Genomic DNA, 15,732 nt, shown 5'->3' with positions numbered 1-15,732 from the left:
TTTACGTTTCCGAGGATAGTAGGCGGGTCCAGGTACGTACGTTCTGTTAGAGCAGAGCTACAGATTAAAAATGCCCAAGGCGAAGCGGTCAAAAGTCTGGTTGTACTTCACAGCAAAATAAGCAAACTCAGCAGCTGCAACAAGTGCTTTAAGCTGATACTGTGATACTGTCAAAGGAGGTAACACCTCGAATCTGATGAAACACCTGGCGACGCATAGCGTTTTTTTTTAAAAGCCGAGAAATGCGCCGTATTTGATAGCTTGCTGCGAGACCTCACACCGAGCACATCTACTGCGGGTGTGGTGCCTGTTATCGGACCCGGAGTTAGCAACATCCCCCAAAAACCCGAAGAGGAGAGTCCTGGCCCCTAGCCCTGCCAGTGTAGCAGAAATGATGATGATGATGATGGCAGATACTCCCTTCACCCTGGCCAAAAAGGCTAAAATGACCAAAGAAAAAGAGGAAAACAGTTAAACATGAGAGGTTTTTGGACAAAGTTTGTGTTTTTTCCATTGTTTAAGCACTGCTTCCAGCCAAGAGTGATGCCATAAATCCCCTATAGCTGCAGAAAACGCTAACATTGTTATCTTTTTACAAAAAAACAGCTGAACATGAGAGGTTTATGGACCAATTTTGTGTTCTCCATTCTTTAAGCACCGGTTTGAGCACCGTTTAAGCACCGGCACAGTTTCAAAAGTACCGGTTTGGCACCGGCATCGGATAAAACCTAAACGATACCCATCCCTAATCATCACAGAATCACCAAAGTATAAAAACTGGTTTTCAGGACACAAGCTCCTCTACCACAAACACACACACACACATGGATACTGTGCACTGCGGGTACCTGAATCTGATCCAGGGTGCCTGCACGCACACACACACACACACGCAAACACACACATATACTATGTGAGGACTCGTATTGACGTCAGCCTTAATCTGAATATAGTTCTAAACATGAATCCTAAATCCAGGTGCAAAACCTTTAGACCTGACGGTCTCAATCAAAGTGAGGAGGGGCGTCCTCGCATGATCTAAAATACACACAAGTCCCCACATTGATAGATGAACGAGAATACACAGAGCTGGTTTGTGTGTCTGCAGGTTTCTGGCCCAGCTTGAAGTCCGTCTGTTATCTGTTATTAAAGGTTCAGTTCACTCGGTGCATAAACAACAGCACATTCTGAGTCTTCTCTCTGACGGAGTCGTAATAATGATCATAATGCACTAAAATACACTGCACATTATCTCGTTACAATGGGACCTGTCAGGATGTGGGTTATATTAGACAGCCGTTGATTAGGGAGCGCTTGAAGCTGATGTGTTGGAGGCAGGAAGGATGAGCGGTGCGAGGATCTAGGCCAAAAAATGTTTTAAAAAGAGGGAAAAGCTTGAAACGTTAAATATTTTTAATGTTTGCATGTCTGTATGCACAGTTGGGTAGTTTAAGCATTTATTTGTCTATAACTAGTATCATTAAATCATTTCTTCCTGTGTTCTGAAACAAAGGTGTTAAGTTTTCTCTGCTGTTTGTATCGTGACGCTGTGATACTTTGTCGCCTCCTTGTGGTGCAGCTAAAAATTGCAGGCTGTGAAAACCCTGCAGCTCCTCAGTAACATCTTTCATGACCTGCTAGAAAAAAACATGTTTTAACCCATTTTAACTCTTCAGTGACAGGAAAAGTGTTCAGCTGGTTTTTTACATTGTAAGATGAAGATTTGGGCTACAAGAAACCAAAAGGAGAGTTTTTAAGCATTCTGTGTCCGAGCAGAAATGTTCAAATATGAAAGATTTTCCACCATGTGCTCACCAGACCTCAGTGATCTAGTGAGACTATAAATAAATATCTGTTATTTAAACAGGTTGCCTCTTTATCAAGACAGACCAGTGTACAAGGGCAAAGTGTGCAGTTTTAGAGCAGGCAGAGGTACAGTTAATACGGATGCATTTGATTTGTTCAGGAGTTGGAGGCAAGGATGAAGGTTAAATAGAAGTGAACCCTTGAGGCCTGAGATTATGAGTACTACATTAAAAATGTAAGTAAAGAACAGGTAAACCAGGCAGTCTTAAATCATAGTAAGTACCCCTGAGTCCTGGGTTTCTCAGGGCCATGTCTGTATTTTAACCCTCTGGGGTCGCCGGACGCGCCGGCGTGTCAAAATCACATGACCAATTTAAGACGACACAGCTACAAGGCGCAGCAAGTCAGTCTCCATTTCAACTTGGGTCGAAAGTGCGGACTTCATACTATATACCAGTTTTTTTTTTTTTAATTGTGTCAATGGGCCACGTAAAACCAGAGTTATGATAAAAAATACACGCAATGTTTTTTTCTGAACATAACAGTGGCGTTTACAGCGGGAAGGACGGTAAAAACGGCGTTTTCTACAGACAGCGCTAGCAAACACTCTCCACTTGCGAGTGAAAAAAGAAAAAACACCCCTTCCCTATTGGTGTTAGAGTTTACCATGTCAGCCAATCAAAAAAATGATAAGGCAACATGTGACATTTGGTTGTTTAGGGAGAAGGGGAAGTTTTTAGGAGTGACACCCGCGACGGAAAGCGGGCGGGCGAAAGAAAGAGAGAAAGCGAGTTTTCGTATGTGAAACATTAGTGACGTTTAGCGTGTTTGGAGGCTGTAGTTAGTTTGTTGTGTAGTTATTGTTTTGTATTGTGTGTCAGTTACACTGCTGAATTTCATATTTGCTCTAAAAAAGCCGTCAAAGGCAGATTCCAGTGTAAACGCTGTTCCCACATGGAAAACTGGACTGATACACCTCCTGTCAGACCTGCAGGGTTTAGGCCTTTGGTGTTCTCCTCTGTCTTATACTGAACACAAACTACATTTTTTGGACTGGCACAAATAATTTGTGTGCCTTCTTATTTGATGCAGCACAGCTGATTGCTCTGTAAATAGACTTAAATGGTTATATAAAAAAACGCCTGAGGCATTTTTAGGTAAATAGTACCATATAACTTTGTTGTTTGCAAAACTTGTGCATAATTTTTAGGAATGTACAATTTCTATTTGCATTTCAAGTTATGAAAATGATTCGTTAAACATGTTTGTGGGTTTTACAGTAAAAAATATAACTTTTTTCTACTCAGATTTTGAATTTTTTGTCTGAATTTAGATCAACTGTGCTAATATAGTATACCAAAGTGAAAAAAATAACTCAAATTTCGGATATTTGAGGTTGTGCTGAAAATAATGATACCAAACAAGGCAAGAAAAACATATTAAAGGTGAAATATAGAGGTAAAATCAAAAGTAGTCAAAAACATCCAATTATACCCTGGACCCCAGAGGGTTAAGTAAATGAAGTGTCAGAATATTATTTCAGCTTCCATCACGTGCCCAGTGGGACTTTACAGAGTTTACAGACACTGTTTGGGAGTTTTGCTTTTATATAGTTTAACCATTTCAAGTACTTTTCTCCAGAGACTGAAATGTTCAACTTTTAATCTGAAGACAAAGTGTTTAATTTGATTCATTGTGTGATGTCTTATTCTTGGAAAAACGTAATGAAATGAGATACACTGCAAGAGCGCAAATCTCCACCAAGACACCTCAGTCTCTGGGCACAATTTACTTTTAAGGGAATAGTGTTTGTATTTTGTATGCAAACATTGTTTAAGAGTAGCATGAATAACCCCAACTTATGATATAGCATTATGCTACAGTTTATTTCTAACTAGGCAGCTCAACTAGGCAGATCGTTTTCTTGACTATATTTTAAAGATATAAAATATTTATAGGTCAACTTGAAAGAAACCCAGATGTGTGAGGTCAGAGGTCAAATGTGACGTGATACTTTAAATTTTAATATGTTACTTTCTACATGTGGATAACACACACCACACTTGTAAGAATCATGGTTTCTAAGTTGAGGCAGTTTTCAACCAATAAATAAATAAAAGACTGCAGAACCAAATTTTAATGGATTGTTAACATCAAAACTTTATTCAAAACTTTTGTGTTTACAGATAAAATGGCATGCAGGCATAAAAAGGAATCAGTTACACATTCTTCCGTCAACGTACAAACCTTAAAGTGTTCAGAAGCGACGGGCTCAGTTTGCTTAAAAATGCCTTAAATGTCCTAGAATCAGTAAATTGGTTACTGAGGAAGAAAAATAATTCATAAACTTCATCAGTGGTGCATCATGTTCTACAGAAAGAGAAAGGAAAAAGTGAAGCTGAAAAACAGCTGATTTTTACCAAGTTGGCAGGATGTTTTCTAACATTCCTTCAAAATAAAACTTTTCAGTTTTCATCTTCAGTGTCTCTTTCTGTCTCTTCTCAGTTTCCCTCGAACGGCAGTAATCAGATCCACATCCCGGCTCTGAGCGTCGACGGCCTCTCCACCCCCGTGGTCCTCTCCCCGGGGCCCCAGAAGCCCTGAGCTCCCCGCCCGCCTGAAGCAGCTCTTCACCGGGCACAACCTCAACCAATGATCTCCTCAACTCCTGGAGGGTCGGAGGAAAAGCCGGATCTGCACTGACTCTGAAATGCATCACTAAAAACCCGACGCCATGAGAAGTTTAGGCTGCATCGGCTGACTCTTTTTGGTAGGTGTGATGGTTTGTGTGGGCCTTTCACTGGTGGACGCGTTCGCAGCCGAGGATCAGTCAGACCCTCCGCTGATTCTTACACTTTCTAACAGGTGGGAATCTGCGCTTTGTCCTCCTTCCACCTTCCTGTTTCTTTCATAGCTTTGTACTCAAACACTATGACAGCGGGGTTTCGAGAGAACCAGATGCTTCTCTCGACTAGAACTCATCACAAGAAGCCGACACGAGGACATAAACGGCAACTAAAGGCCACGAGAAGACGGAGGGATGTTTTTCTCTTTTTCTACTGGTGTTTTTTAAACCTGTCGTTGGATTTCTTTCTATAATATTGTGAGGTCTTTACCTTACGATGCAAAAGTGCTCTGACGTGACTGTTGTCAAATAAAACAGCTTAACCTTGAAGATGGCTTTTATAGCCGGTCTGCTCACTGAAAACTGACAGCAAACAAATGTCTGTTTTCACACGGTTTCTTCAGTGTGTGACGGAGGGGAACCGGAGAAAAGCTGGAGTCGTCTCTTATTTGAGTTTTTACTAAACAGAAGATTTGACTTGACGTTTTCTGGGAGTAACTGATCGCGGACTGGAACGAGGGTCTCACAAATGGTCACATGTTTGCGTGTAAAAGGATCTGCAGTTCCTCATAATCTCACATTTTTTCTGATGGGATCTTTTGGTTTTTAAATTCGAGGTTATTTATTCCTGTCTTGTTTCAATGCACCTTTCTCTGCAGATTCCTTAAAGGTTCTTGACTGTTTTAAAAACAGTCTCATCTTTTTTTTTTCCCCTCATTTTTTAAGCTGCCAGGCGACTCTCTCCCAGTTGGAATTTAATTTCAGCACCAACACTGACGTTTTATAAACTCACCTTCTGCTGGATTTCTTCAGAAACGACTTTCAGAGCCATTTAAGGGTTGTTGCTTTGCTCTTACTGGCCGATTTTAAAGGTCACGCCTTTCTCCGGTTCTGCATGGCCTGTTTTGTTTTTTTGTTTTTTGGTTGTTTGTTTGTTTTGTTTTGAGTGGACTCGTCAGCAGCATTTCAAACTGACCAATCACAAAGGATGAAGATGACGGTGGACCTGAGGTTTTTCAAAGCCAAGTTCTTTCTCTATAAAAGTGTCTAAATGTGACAGATTGTATATTTTCTCACAGAGTTTAATGTCCAAACTGACCTGAAGTGTCTGTCAGACTTTTTAGGTTTTACCGAGGACAGAGTCACATTCCTTTGGTTTTTAAAACAGTGATAGATGAGTTTGCGTTACTTATTAACAACTGCTTATTGTTTGAATCTCAGCAGTCATTCCAGAGATTTTATTTGAGCAGCTCTGAAAAATAAATGTTTTGTTCCCAAAAGCCTTGAAACAAATCTGCAGTCATGTTGCCACAAGTTGAAAGAGTCGCATTTATTCTCCTTTCACTGAGAGTGTCGGACAGCCTTTAATATATTGAAAGCTTTTTCTGTGCAAAAACCCAACAACAAAGGACCGAGTTTAATGACACTCTGTCATACCGGTGCTTATGATTGAAACATTTCAAATAATTTGATCAATTTGTGTTTAATAAAGCACCAAAAACCATGAAAAACATAAATTCTCCAACATCCAAGTCTACGTCTTCATTTTGTACAAACATCAGCACAACATTTCAAAATTAAAAAGGCATTAGAAAAGCATCAGATGGTCTTTAGTGTCAACCTTGGAACAAGATGACTAAGAAAATATTTTTTTTCTTTTATGGCTTAAACGCGTATTTAATTTAATTTAATTTAATTGGATCTCGGAAGACATCCTTGATGGTAAACTAAAAAAATTTTTAGTTCTCTGAAATTTAAATAAAAACTAAACTTTCAGATAAAATACAAATACACAGGAAGTGGCTCTAACTTTAGTCTTTGTCAGTTTGGTAAAATTTGCTCTCAGAGTTGAACTTTAAACTCCTCAAGGTCATAAATAATGTGACCACATCAAATCTCAACGACCTCGTCGTACCATGTAATCCCATCACAACACCTTACTCTCAGACTGCTGGCTTACTTCTGTTTACTGAGTTTCTAAACTTTAGAGTGAGAGGCACAGCCGTCGGTGTTCAGGCTAATCTCGACTTTCAGACTCTCTCAGCTTTGCTGCTGTAGGCTCAGCCTGCTGGAGGACTTCCCATGATGCACTGAGAGTTCCTTCTCCACTCCCACCTCTTCACTCCCTGCTGCATGCTTTCTTGTTTCTCGGGTGACGTATACGTCTGCCCCTCCCTCAGCCTCAGACTCTCTTCATGTTTAAAAAATAAAGAAGTTCTTTCTCCCCTCTGTTGCCAAGTGTTGCACACAAGGGATCAGCTGATTGTTGGGGTTTTCTCTTCAACCCCGTAGACTCTTTTTGATTTAATTCCAATTAAATAAAATAAATTTAAATGAAAAAGGAAGAAATGAAACCTTTAAAAACTAACACTAAACACTTTCATTGATTTAAAAACTAAACTCAAACAAACTAAAATTGAACTGACACCTGATTAACGATAAAACATAACTGTGTTAAATGTCCCGTCAGTTCTTACAGTTGGATTTGAGATTATTCAAAGATGAGCGTCCTCTAATCTTCAGGGCACAGACCTTTTCCACTAATATCTGCTCGGCTCGGTTTTCAGGGTTTCCCATTAGGTGGTAGTACCTGGTACCTGCTCCATTGGGGTTCTGAATGGTCCTAAAATGTGACTGCATGTCAACAGACAGCATGCAGCAGATGGTCAGTGGCGTCACTCGATGTGTCATGAGAGCAAGTCCTTCACAAAATTCCAAACCACCATTTTTGAAATCCGGCAGTGAGGGAAAGTGGCTCCACACAAACCAACACCGTGATCCGGTGATGAGGTGCAGACACTTGGCATCGGTTTGGCAGCAGGCATACCAACGCTTCGATATCCTCCACTGTTGTGTTGTGGCGCATACTAATGACATCACAGGAATTTTGGCGGTGTTGCCACAGCAACCCCAAGGACACTGATGCGGTTGTATTACAATAGAAAACGACTGAAACAGAGAGTAGAGTCGAGCAGATCAGACTGGATACTTGGAGTTTCACTTGATTTACACGAACATGTGATTTTTAAAGCGTGTTTGACGTGAACTTGTGGCGACATCGAAAACCTGCAGAGACAAAAAAAAATGTTTTGTTTTGTTTGTTTGTTTCCCCCAAAATTGTAGACAGACACTGACTCATGTTCCTCTTAAAAAAAAAAAAAAAAAAAAAAAAACCCAGACTGTTGATGTTGTTGTTGTTCGTGTTATTTCTAATGCTAGCTGTGGTTGCCACGGTAACCTGACCCGACTGTTGCCGCCCTGCAGGTTGCTGTTGTCATTGCTGTTGTTATCGTTGTTGCTGCTGGAGCTGTTAACGTGTTTCTATGCTTCTGTGTGTGACGCCAAGGCTGCAGACACGCACACACACACACACACACACACACACACACACACAATGCAATCTTTGTGAGGATTCATTGGAGGGGTCGGTCCGTCCATGCTAACTCAAGCTTTGCTCAGTTACTCGCTGTGATGTTGCTACTGCTGGCACATCTTGCGCGCTGGCTCGTTGCACACTTACACGTCTTTATCACATAGATAAGATCATCTGCCACGTTTGCATCAAGGGTGAGGAGGAAGCTCGGGCATAGATACCCAGGTGCAGAACATGCTCCAAGAAAACAAAAGTTAACGAAAACTTGTGTTCATATTTGAATTACGCCTTTCTCCAAATTCATAACATTACGTTTCGGTATTTCAGTGACATTTCTCTTAAGTTTACAGTTTAGGGTGCACTGCTGTGCTGTGCCGACCACGCCACAAATTACTGCAACATCACTGCTGTGCTTTTTACCAGCAACATGGTGTCATTACCAAATCTGTAACTACCTGTTTCTACTTGAAAAGTATGATGGGGGAAAGAAAATACTGCACTAACTGAGCTAAGAGATTTTTGGTGGTGAAGGTGGGCCCACTGGTGGTAGTGTCTATGGGAAGGGCTGCCAAAAGAAATGCACAGTCATCCATATTTCTTCTGTACAATACTATGCTTTGGGTTGCAGACCTGACTGGTTCAGAAAAAGGCAAGAAAGCGGAAGTGGCTTTGCTCCAATAGTGTTTAAAGTTCAACAGACAAGTTGGAGAGATTTAGGCAGGCGTTGAAGCGCAGCAGGAGCTGCACTTATGGCCAAAGTGAGTCAGTCGCTATTGACTCTCGTGTTCAAATGTCCAACTTAAGTAAAATGGTCTTTGCACTCTACAAAATATTATTGTGAAAAATGTCATTTGTTTTGATTTGACAGATGTTCCTCTCTGCTAGTCGTAGAACTGGACCTGTCTTGTGTGTGCTGTTGGCACTTTTTGGATTATTTTTAATGGAAAAATGTGTCTTTGTTTACAGTCAAATGTAATGGCAGCAAGTATCAAGTAATCTAAGCTTTTAGGTTCAAGGTTGGTTGCAGTGTCTGCAGTGAGGTTCAGGCTGAGGACAGGGGGCGCTCTGGATTTGGACAGATGGTTCATAGATGAGAGGAAAAGCCCGACTACCCAACCTTTCAAAGGTGGGTCCTCACAAGGTTGACCCTCTATTTGGTTCCCACAAAGATAGCTGTGCAAGCACACACACACACACACACACACACACACACACACAGCTGGAGCGTCAGGGACTGAGTGAAGCTCGTATTCAGTGTTTCCACCTTCACTGAGGTTATTCTGCAACTCGTTAAATACCTGAAACATCCTGCAAAACAAAATCTTTCTTTACTACTTAATTTTTTTTACAATGTGAAGTTTAAAAAGAAACAAAAATTCTGATTCAAGATAGAGGTTCTAGTTTTCTCTACCTGATCCAAGCTGGAACCATCCTTCATCGGCTCCTCTGAATTCAGCCTCAGATCGGTCCCTGACGGTGGAATTTCCCAGCCTTTGCGGCGACGTAAACGCAGCACCAAGCCATCGTGTTCGACTGTTCTCTCTTTACAGCATGACTCTATTTTTCTATCAGAGATGACGTGTTTATATTGCGTATAAGATTTAAAGAGCGACGAAGCCTTAAAGATTTCAGCTGCAGCAGAAGAAAGATGCATCCTCATTTTAAAAAAAAAAAAGAAAAAGATACTACCTGTTGTGTATCTTTCTTTCAGAGCATGATGATGAAAAATAAGCCATTTATCGAGAAAAGCTGAACTTTGTGTATCGAGTTTTGGACGCAGGGTTTGAGTCCGACATGTTTAACTTCAAGCTAACCTTTCTCTCACCAGCAGAACATGACGAATGTCTTTATATCGATTAGAAACTGCTTTGCATTCTGGGTAATGTCCAGATTTCTGTTTTTGAAACTCATCACCGTCTGAGCGAACTTGACGAGGGGTCTGCTTTGCAAACGCTGCCTGTATGCAGATGAAAGATGCTTGCAAAGTGACATTTGAGGAAATACTTCACCTGCAGGCCTTTAAGTCTTAAAACAATATTTTCAGACGTCTTTAATTCACAGAAGTCTTAAACTGTCTCTCTCGAATGTGAATCCCTGAAAGGAAAGCACGTTATGGAAGAGGCAAAGCAAACCCCTGCCTCCAGTTACATAAGGCATCTTTTCACTGTAGGGGCAAAGTGTTGTAAAGGTATCTGCCTTAACAAAGTTCTTGGGCGCTTTCTCCAGGTTTAAAGAATCAGAATCGAAGCCGCTCAGCGGTTCCTACCCCGAAAAGGGTTTCTGTAGATCCTGAGATCTGAACATGCGAAGATTGAAAGCCAAAACAGCCGGCTGGTTCCTGCAGTCAGAGGCGGTCTGTGGACATGTACTCAGGATTTGGTGATGAGTTTCACTTCATAAACATCATCAGTTAGATTTTCTGCTCTGGTTTTTTGACATTTATAAAGGAAGCCGTTCCTTAAATCCAGTGAGGAACATCTGTTGTTCCTGAGCTTTCTGTCTGTTCACTTGAGGCCTGGAGTTTTCTCAGTGGTTTTCATCTCATAAACCAAAAGTTGTTTGGGTTTTTCACGTTGACGTCCAAAGCCTGGACAGACTTCGCTGCCGGTCATTCTGCATTTGAGCGTACCGTCCAGCTGCACTTCAGAAACTGTTCGTGTGCAAACCAGCTCAGTGCAACTTAATGAATCTTTGTCTTACTGTAACTGTTTAGAATTATAGTAACTTTGATATGGCAATACATCTAATACATGACTTGTTCAATGACAAAACATAACATGAAAAATGAGAAATATTCACGCCTCTTTTAAGACAGCGATTTCTTTTTATAACTAATATTTATAATCTGCTTCCTGTTATCATATGTATGTATCTGCTTTACTTTTTAGTAATTTAAATACGAAATAGGTCATTCATGCTGGGAAGTATGAGCAGCTTCTTGTTATAATGACAAAGATGGAATAAAAGTTAAAAAAGGCGTAAAACGAGAAATTAAATGATGACGGTTCTTGTTTTCTCCGAGCTCCGTTACAGGAAAGAGTTTCTTGTTATAACAACAACTGCCTCCTTATGTCAGAGGTTTGTGGAAAATAACTAGAATTTAAGCTTAAAATCTTTCTTGCCAGAAAAGTTTAACATTATGCAAAAATTAAAATTTTTAAATGCTGTCATTCAGATACTTTTTTTAAAATTTTGCAATTTTTAATTAACATTTGCACGTCTGTCGAGCGGTTTCATCCTTTGGTTATTGAGCCTTAATTGCACAGTTTAAATTGCTAGTTTTGAGAGAAAAACTAGCAATTTAAACTTAGAGAAAGAGCACTGACCCATGATCCTTTGCAGCAGGATGACAGACAGAAAGCTCCGGAAGCCGATGGCTGACGCGCCTCCTAATTGTAAAGAGGTTTTCTGTCCACGGTTTGTGTGGAAATCTTCACTGTATATAGACGCGAAATATAATCTGAACATATGAATATGCTATATATTCTGTACCATGTGACAGGCCTGACCAATGGGCTGGGGGTTGTTAATAACGTGTTGTTCCTGTGGCCTGTCGTTGCTGTCAGATCCTGCGTGGCCCCTCCCCTCCTCGGCTGTGATTGGCCATGGAGTTTATTGATGTAAAGTGGCGGGGGCCTGCTTTTATTTTTCTGAGATAGAGTTCTACATGTTTAACATGTTATTTACTGGAACCATTTAAAAGAAAAGCTATTTTTTATGGACGTGATTTTAGTTTTTGTTGGTGTACCATGTTATGCTGATGATTCCTCTTGTTTTCTACAAACACACATGCACACACACTGGGAGGACGGTAATAAAACTATTTTGTCCTGTACAGTTTGTACTGTCTCATTTATGACTTTTGAATGCTAAGCATACCTGGGCCGTTTAGTTCAAACTTCTAGCATACATGTTGAGTGCTTGTGATGAGTTTAACCCTTAGTTAAAAACAATAAACTTCAGATTTAGAAATGTACGAATTCTGAGAGGAAACGCTCGCTCAGAGAAAGTCATGTGATTTCAGATGATTCAGAGAGAAAATGCTGACTCATCAGTGATCACCCAGACGCCTGCTGGCACATCAATGCGATGTGCACGCACACAGAGCACAAAATCAATGATTTCTCCATCAGCTCAAAGTAAAGCACTGACTGAAAAGTAATTTAAAAACACCAGAGTGTTAGATCTGATTTTATTTCATGTATAATGTTCTTTGTTTAATTATTAAAGATCTATTTTGTAATTATACTGTACAAAAATGTAGATGGAACTTTCCAACGGGGGGGCAGCATTTTACCACAAAATTGTAGGTTCCAATTTCTCATCACGAAAGGCTGTCTTTATTATGTTTTAGCACATACAGCTTTGTTATTGATGGGTTGTTTTTTTAAGGGAACTAGGACTTTGCTGATTGTTGCATTGTTAGTGTAGTTAACTGCTGGCATAGTTCACAGAAAGGTGTCTTACTACCACTGAAATCTCCACCCTGTCACTCAGAAACATGAAGAAAGAAACTTTTACCTAATTCACTTTTAATGGTTTGAGCTACAGCTCCACCAAGGCTCTGTTTAGTCTGGACTATCCTAAAAACACTCCTTATGAAACAGGAGGGCCAGGGCACAGGGGTTGTCAGACAGTATATTTACTCACTACACCCTCTTGTGTTACAAACTGGTATTACATGCAAACACAGCCAACCTCTAGTACTTCAATCGCATTTCAACACATTACAAAAATGTTTTGGACCTCAAATAGCGACAATTGTTTTTACACATCTTGTTGGTAGCTTTTAGTCTGTAGAGCTACAGGTTCACATGTTTGAAGCATCACTGTGGATGTGGGATACTTTTACTGCACCGCTTTAATGCCATGGATTTAATCTCTGCTAATGCTAGCGCTAACTCGGGCCACCTCACTTGCCGCTCATGTGACACGCTCCCATTTCTCCATCAAGAGTCTCCCAGTGGAGGTTAGAGAGCCGGAGGCTGCAGGTCCCAACCTTAAACCAAGTCTTCACAGTTAAAGATAAAGGTTTACCAGGACTTCTTTTTGTCCCCACATGTCAGTGTGATAACAGACAAATGTCCCCATAGCATCAGTAATGCAAGTACACACACTTTTCTGATGGGAATAGTGAGTTTTAATCCAGACTAATCTGGATTTGAGAGGCTGCAGGATTGTTTTCACTCAGCAGGAGTTCACACCGAGTCTCTCACCCACACATTAGATGCTGTGTGTGTGTGTCTGTGTGTGTGTGTGTGTGTGTGTGTGTGTTCGCCTCAACCACATTTTCAAAGATAAGTCTTCCATTTTATTGTTTACACTGAACTTTGACCTGATTTGTCATAAATCTCCTGCAGATAACAACATGAAGGCTGATGACAGTTTATGTGATGTGCGTCTTCTCTCTCACACACACACACACACACACACACACACACACACACACACTGATTCCCAGGGAACAAGCTGACACACATTTACAGATAAAACAGGTTGGAGGAAAAACCTACTTTGCATTGTGGGAGAATTTGGGTTGAACTCTAACGAGGAGGGAGTCAGATGTCAGTGCTTCCATCCAGCTGCAGCTCAGAGGTTTAATAAAACATGAATCCATGCTTTACTTTTTATTAAACCTCTGATCCTCTGAACATGAGTTCACCTCTGGTCAGGAAAAGAGCAGGTGAAGAGCAGTAAATCCTCCTGTTGGGGTCCTTAAACCACACAGAAGAAAGGACGAGCCTCGGAGCTCTCAGTGGTTGGTCTTGTTGTTCTACGAGAGGCGCTAATCATTTATTTCAGTATGAATAGATATTAATGGAGGCTCTGAGGAGATGTAGCCCAAAAATGTATTTTTATCATCAATAGAAGAGAACAATTGCAGTTAAAGCCCCGAGTCTCATAGACCTCACATTACCACCTTACGGCATTTTGATTTGAAGCATGATAGCATCAGCTTCAACCCCCAGCAGCTACTTCCTATACACACATGCTGGTTTAACTGTACTGCTGATGTATGGTTACTGTTTTCTGCAAGGTGCAGTTTTTATGGTCTAATTAGCTTTCATGTTTAAAAAGAAAAGATTGTTGATATTACATCTCTGAAAACTGAAACAAAAAGGTTTGAATAATTATTTCAGCAGTTTGACCCCGGCTCGCCCATGTTGGCTAAGAAGGTGACCACAGGACTGCTGGCGTTTCTTTTGAGGAAGTGCTTTTAACACTAAATATTTGCAATTGGTCTTTGTTTTGTTTTAATTTAAGTCATGCTTCCATTTTTATATTAATCTCCAACAAAACGGGAATTTTTTTAATGATGTTTTATCCATAAATTGAGAAAAGGTTATAATAGCAAACAGCAAGTGTCATCAACTAGACGTTCACCCAAAGAAAGGACCCAAATGCACACCAAAAAAATAACAAACAAATAACAGAATACAGAGCGGGCAAAGCCTTAAGTAAATAATAACGACGGAGGGTCGGTGACTGGGACGGAGAGGGAGTGGCCTAGTAAATCAGGCTGCAGGAGGCATCAGAGGAACAGGAGGGATTCTGTAACAGACGGAGAGGCAGGAACTTCACAATCATGAGCAGGTGAATGATTGTCCTTACTTTACTGGTCCAAGTTGGTAAACACTGAGAAGGGGAGGTCCGTGGAAGTTTCCTTGAGAGTCCTGAGGTTAAACAAGAAGGTCGGAGGGCAAAGAGATGGAGAATATCACAGAGTTACACAAGGAAGAAGCAACTAGCATGAGTCTCAGAGGGTCAGTCTAGTTACCACAGTAGTGAGCTTAACAAACTGGTGAGGAAAGGCAGGTTGCACAGGTTTAAGTAGCTCTCCCGCTGATTGCTTGCAGATGGAATACAGGTGAAGCGCTGGCCCCACCCAAAGGGGGAGGGGCCACAGCCACAGATGGAAAACTCCCACGGACCATGACAGGAAGTGAGGGGACTTAATCCGACTGAACCACTCTGAACTTGAAACTGCTCTAAAAGGCTTTTATCAGTTTCTGACATCAGAAACCTGACTGGATCAAAGTCTTGAGACTTTATAATGTCCATCAGAATCGGATTTAAAAAATAAAGATATTTAAAAGTCCTGCTGAAACACTGCTTTGTCAGTGTTTTAAAGGTTTAAGGTCTGATATGATGAGAACTGTTTGGTGTGGATTTATTTTTTATTGCTGTGACAGCTCCTGACTGATATTAAATTAGCAGATATTTGTGTGGAGTTTGGTTCATATCTGTGATCAGAATGACGATCAGTCTTCTTTTATTCTTCAGCATCTCTTTTTCCTTTTCACCACCGTTTAAACGTCTTCATCATCTTCCTCCTCTCTGTCCTGCCATCGTCACCTCGATGTCCTCACCCTCGCCTTCGCTCCATGTACAGTAACGCTGACTCACCCTGAGGATTTACTGGATCAATATGAGATCACTCATGATGTCAGCAGGTGTCTCGCATTACTTTGGTTACCTCTCAGTGTTGAGCGCTGGACGTCCGCAGAGATCAGAGAACCTCGCTGGAACTCACAGTGGAAATTAAATAAAAATGCAGTAACTAAAAGATAACTGTGGATGCTTCTGCGTGTTTATATTTGAGCCTTTTTCCATTTTTGATTTCTTCATGTTCTCACCTTTCTGTCTGCATCTTTTCTGGGGGAATATCGAGGCGTTCCCAGAAATAAGCTCTGGGTCTGTTGAGGGA

General features: G+C 40.9%; 1 protein-coding gene across 3 annotated transcripts in view; it reads left to right on the top strand.

Annotated features, from left to right (window-relative positions):
* The window catches only part of elk1 (ETS transcription factor ELK1), a 33,827-nt gene extending 21,968 nt beyond the window's left edge, over window positions 1-11,859 (top strand). For 2 of the 3 annotated variants that reach the window (XM_085145927.1, XM_085145926.1), the window contains exon 11: window positions 4,312-11,859. In XM_085145927.1, coding sequence (XP_085002053.1) covers window positions 4,312-4,410 — 99 coding nt within the window. In that variant the 3' untranslated portion in view covers window positions 4,411-11,859. The remainder of the gene's footprint in view (window positions 1-4,311) is intronic. The other variant, XR_014871535.1, reaches the window with a different exon arrangement.
* Window positions 11,860-15,732: the final 3,873 nt, after the last annotated feature.

This window comes from Neolamprologus multifasciatus, chromosome 20 (assembly GCF_963576455.1).
Source record: "Neolamprologus multifasciatus chromosome 20, fNeoMul1.2, whole genome shotgun sequence".
NCBI lineage: Eukaryota > Metazoa > Chordata > Actinopteri > Cichliformes > Cichlidae > Neolamprologus > Neolamprologus multifasciatus.
This window is presented reverse-complemented; position numbering and strand designations above follow the sequence as displayed.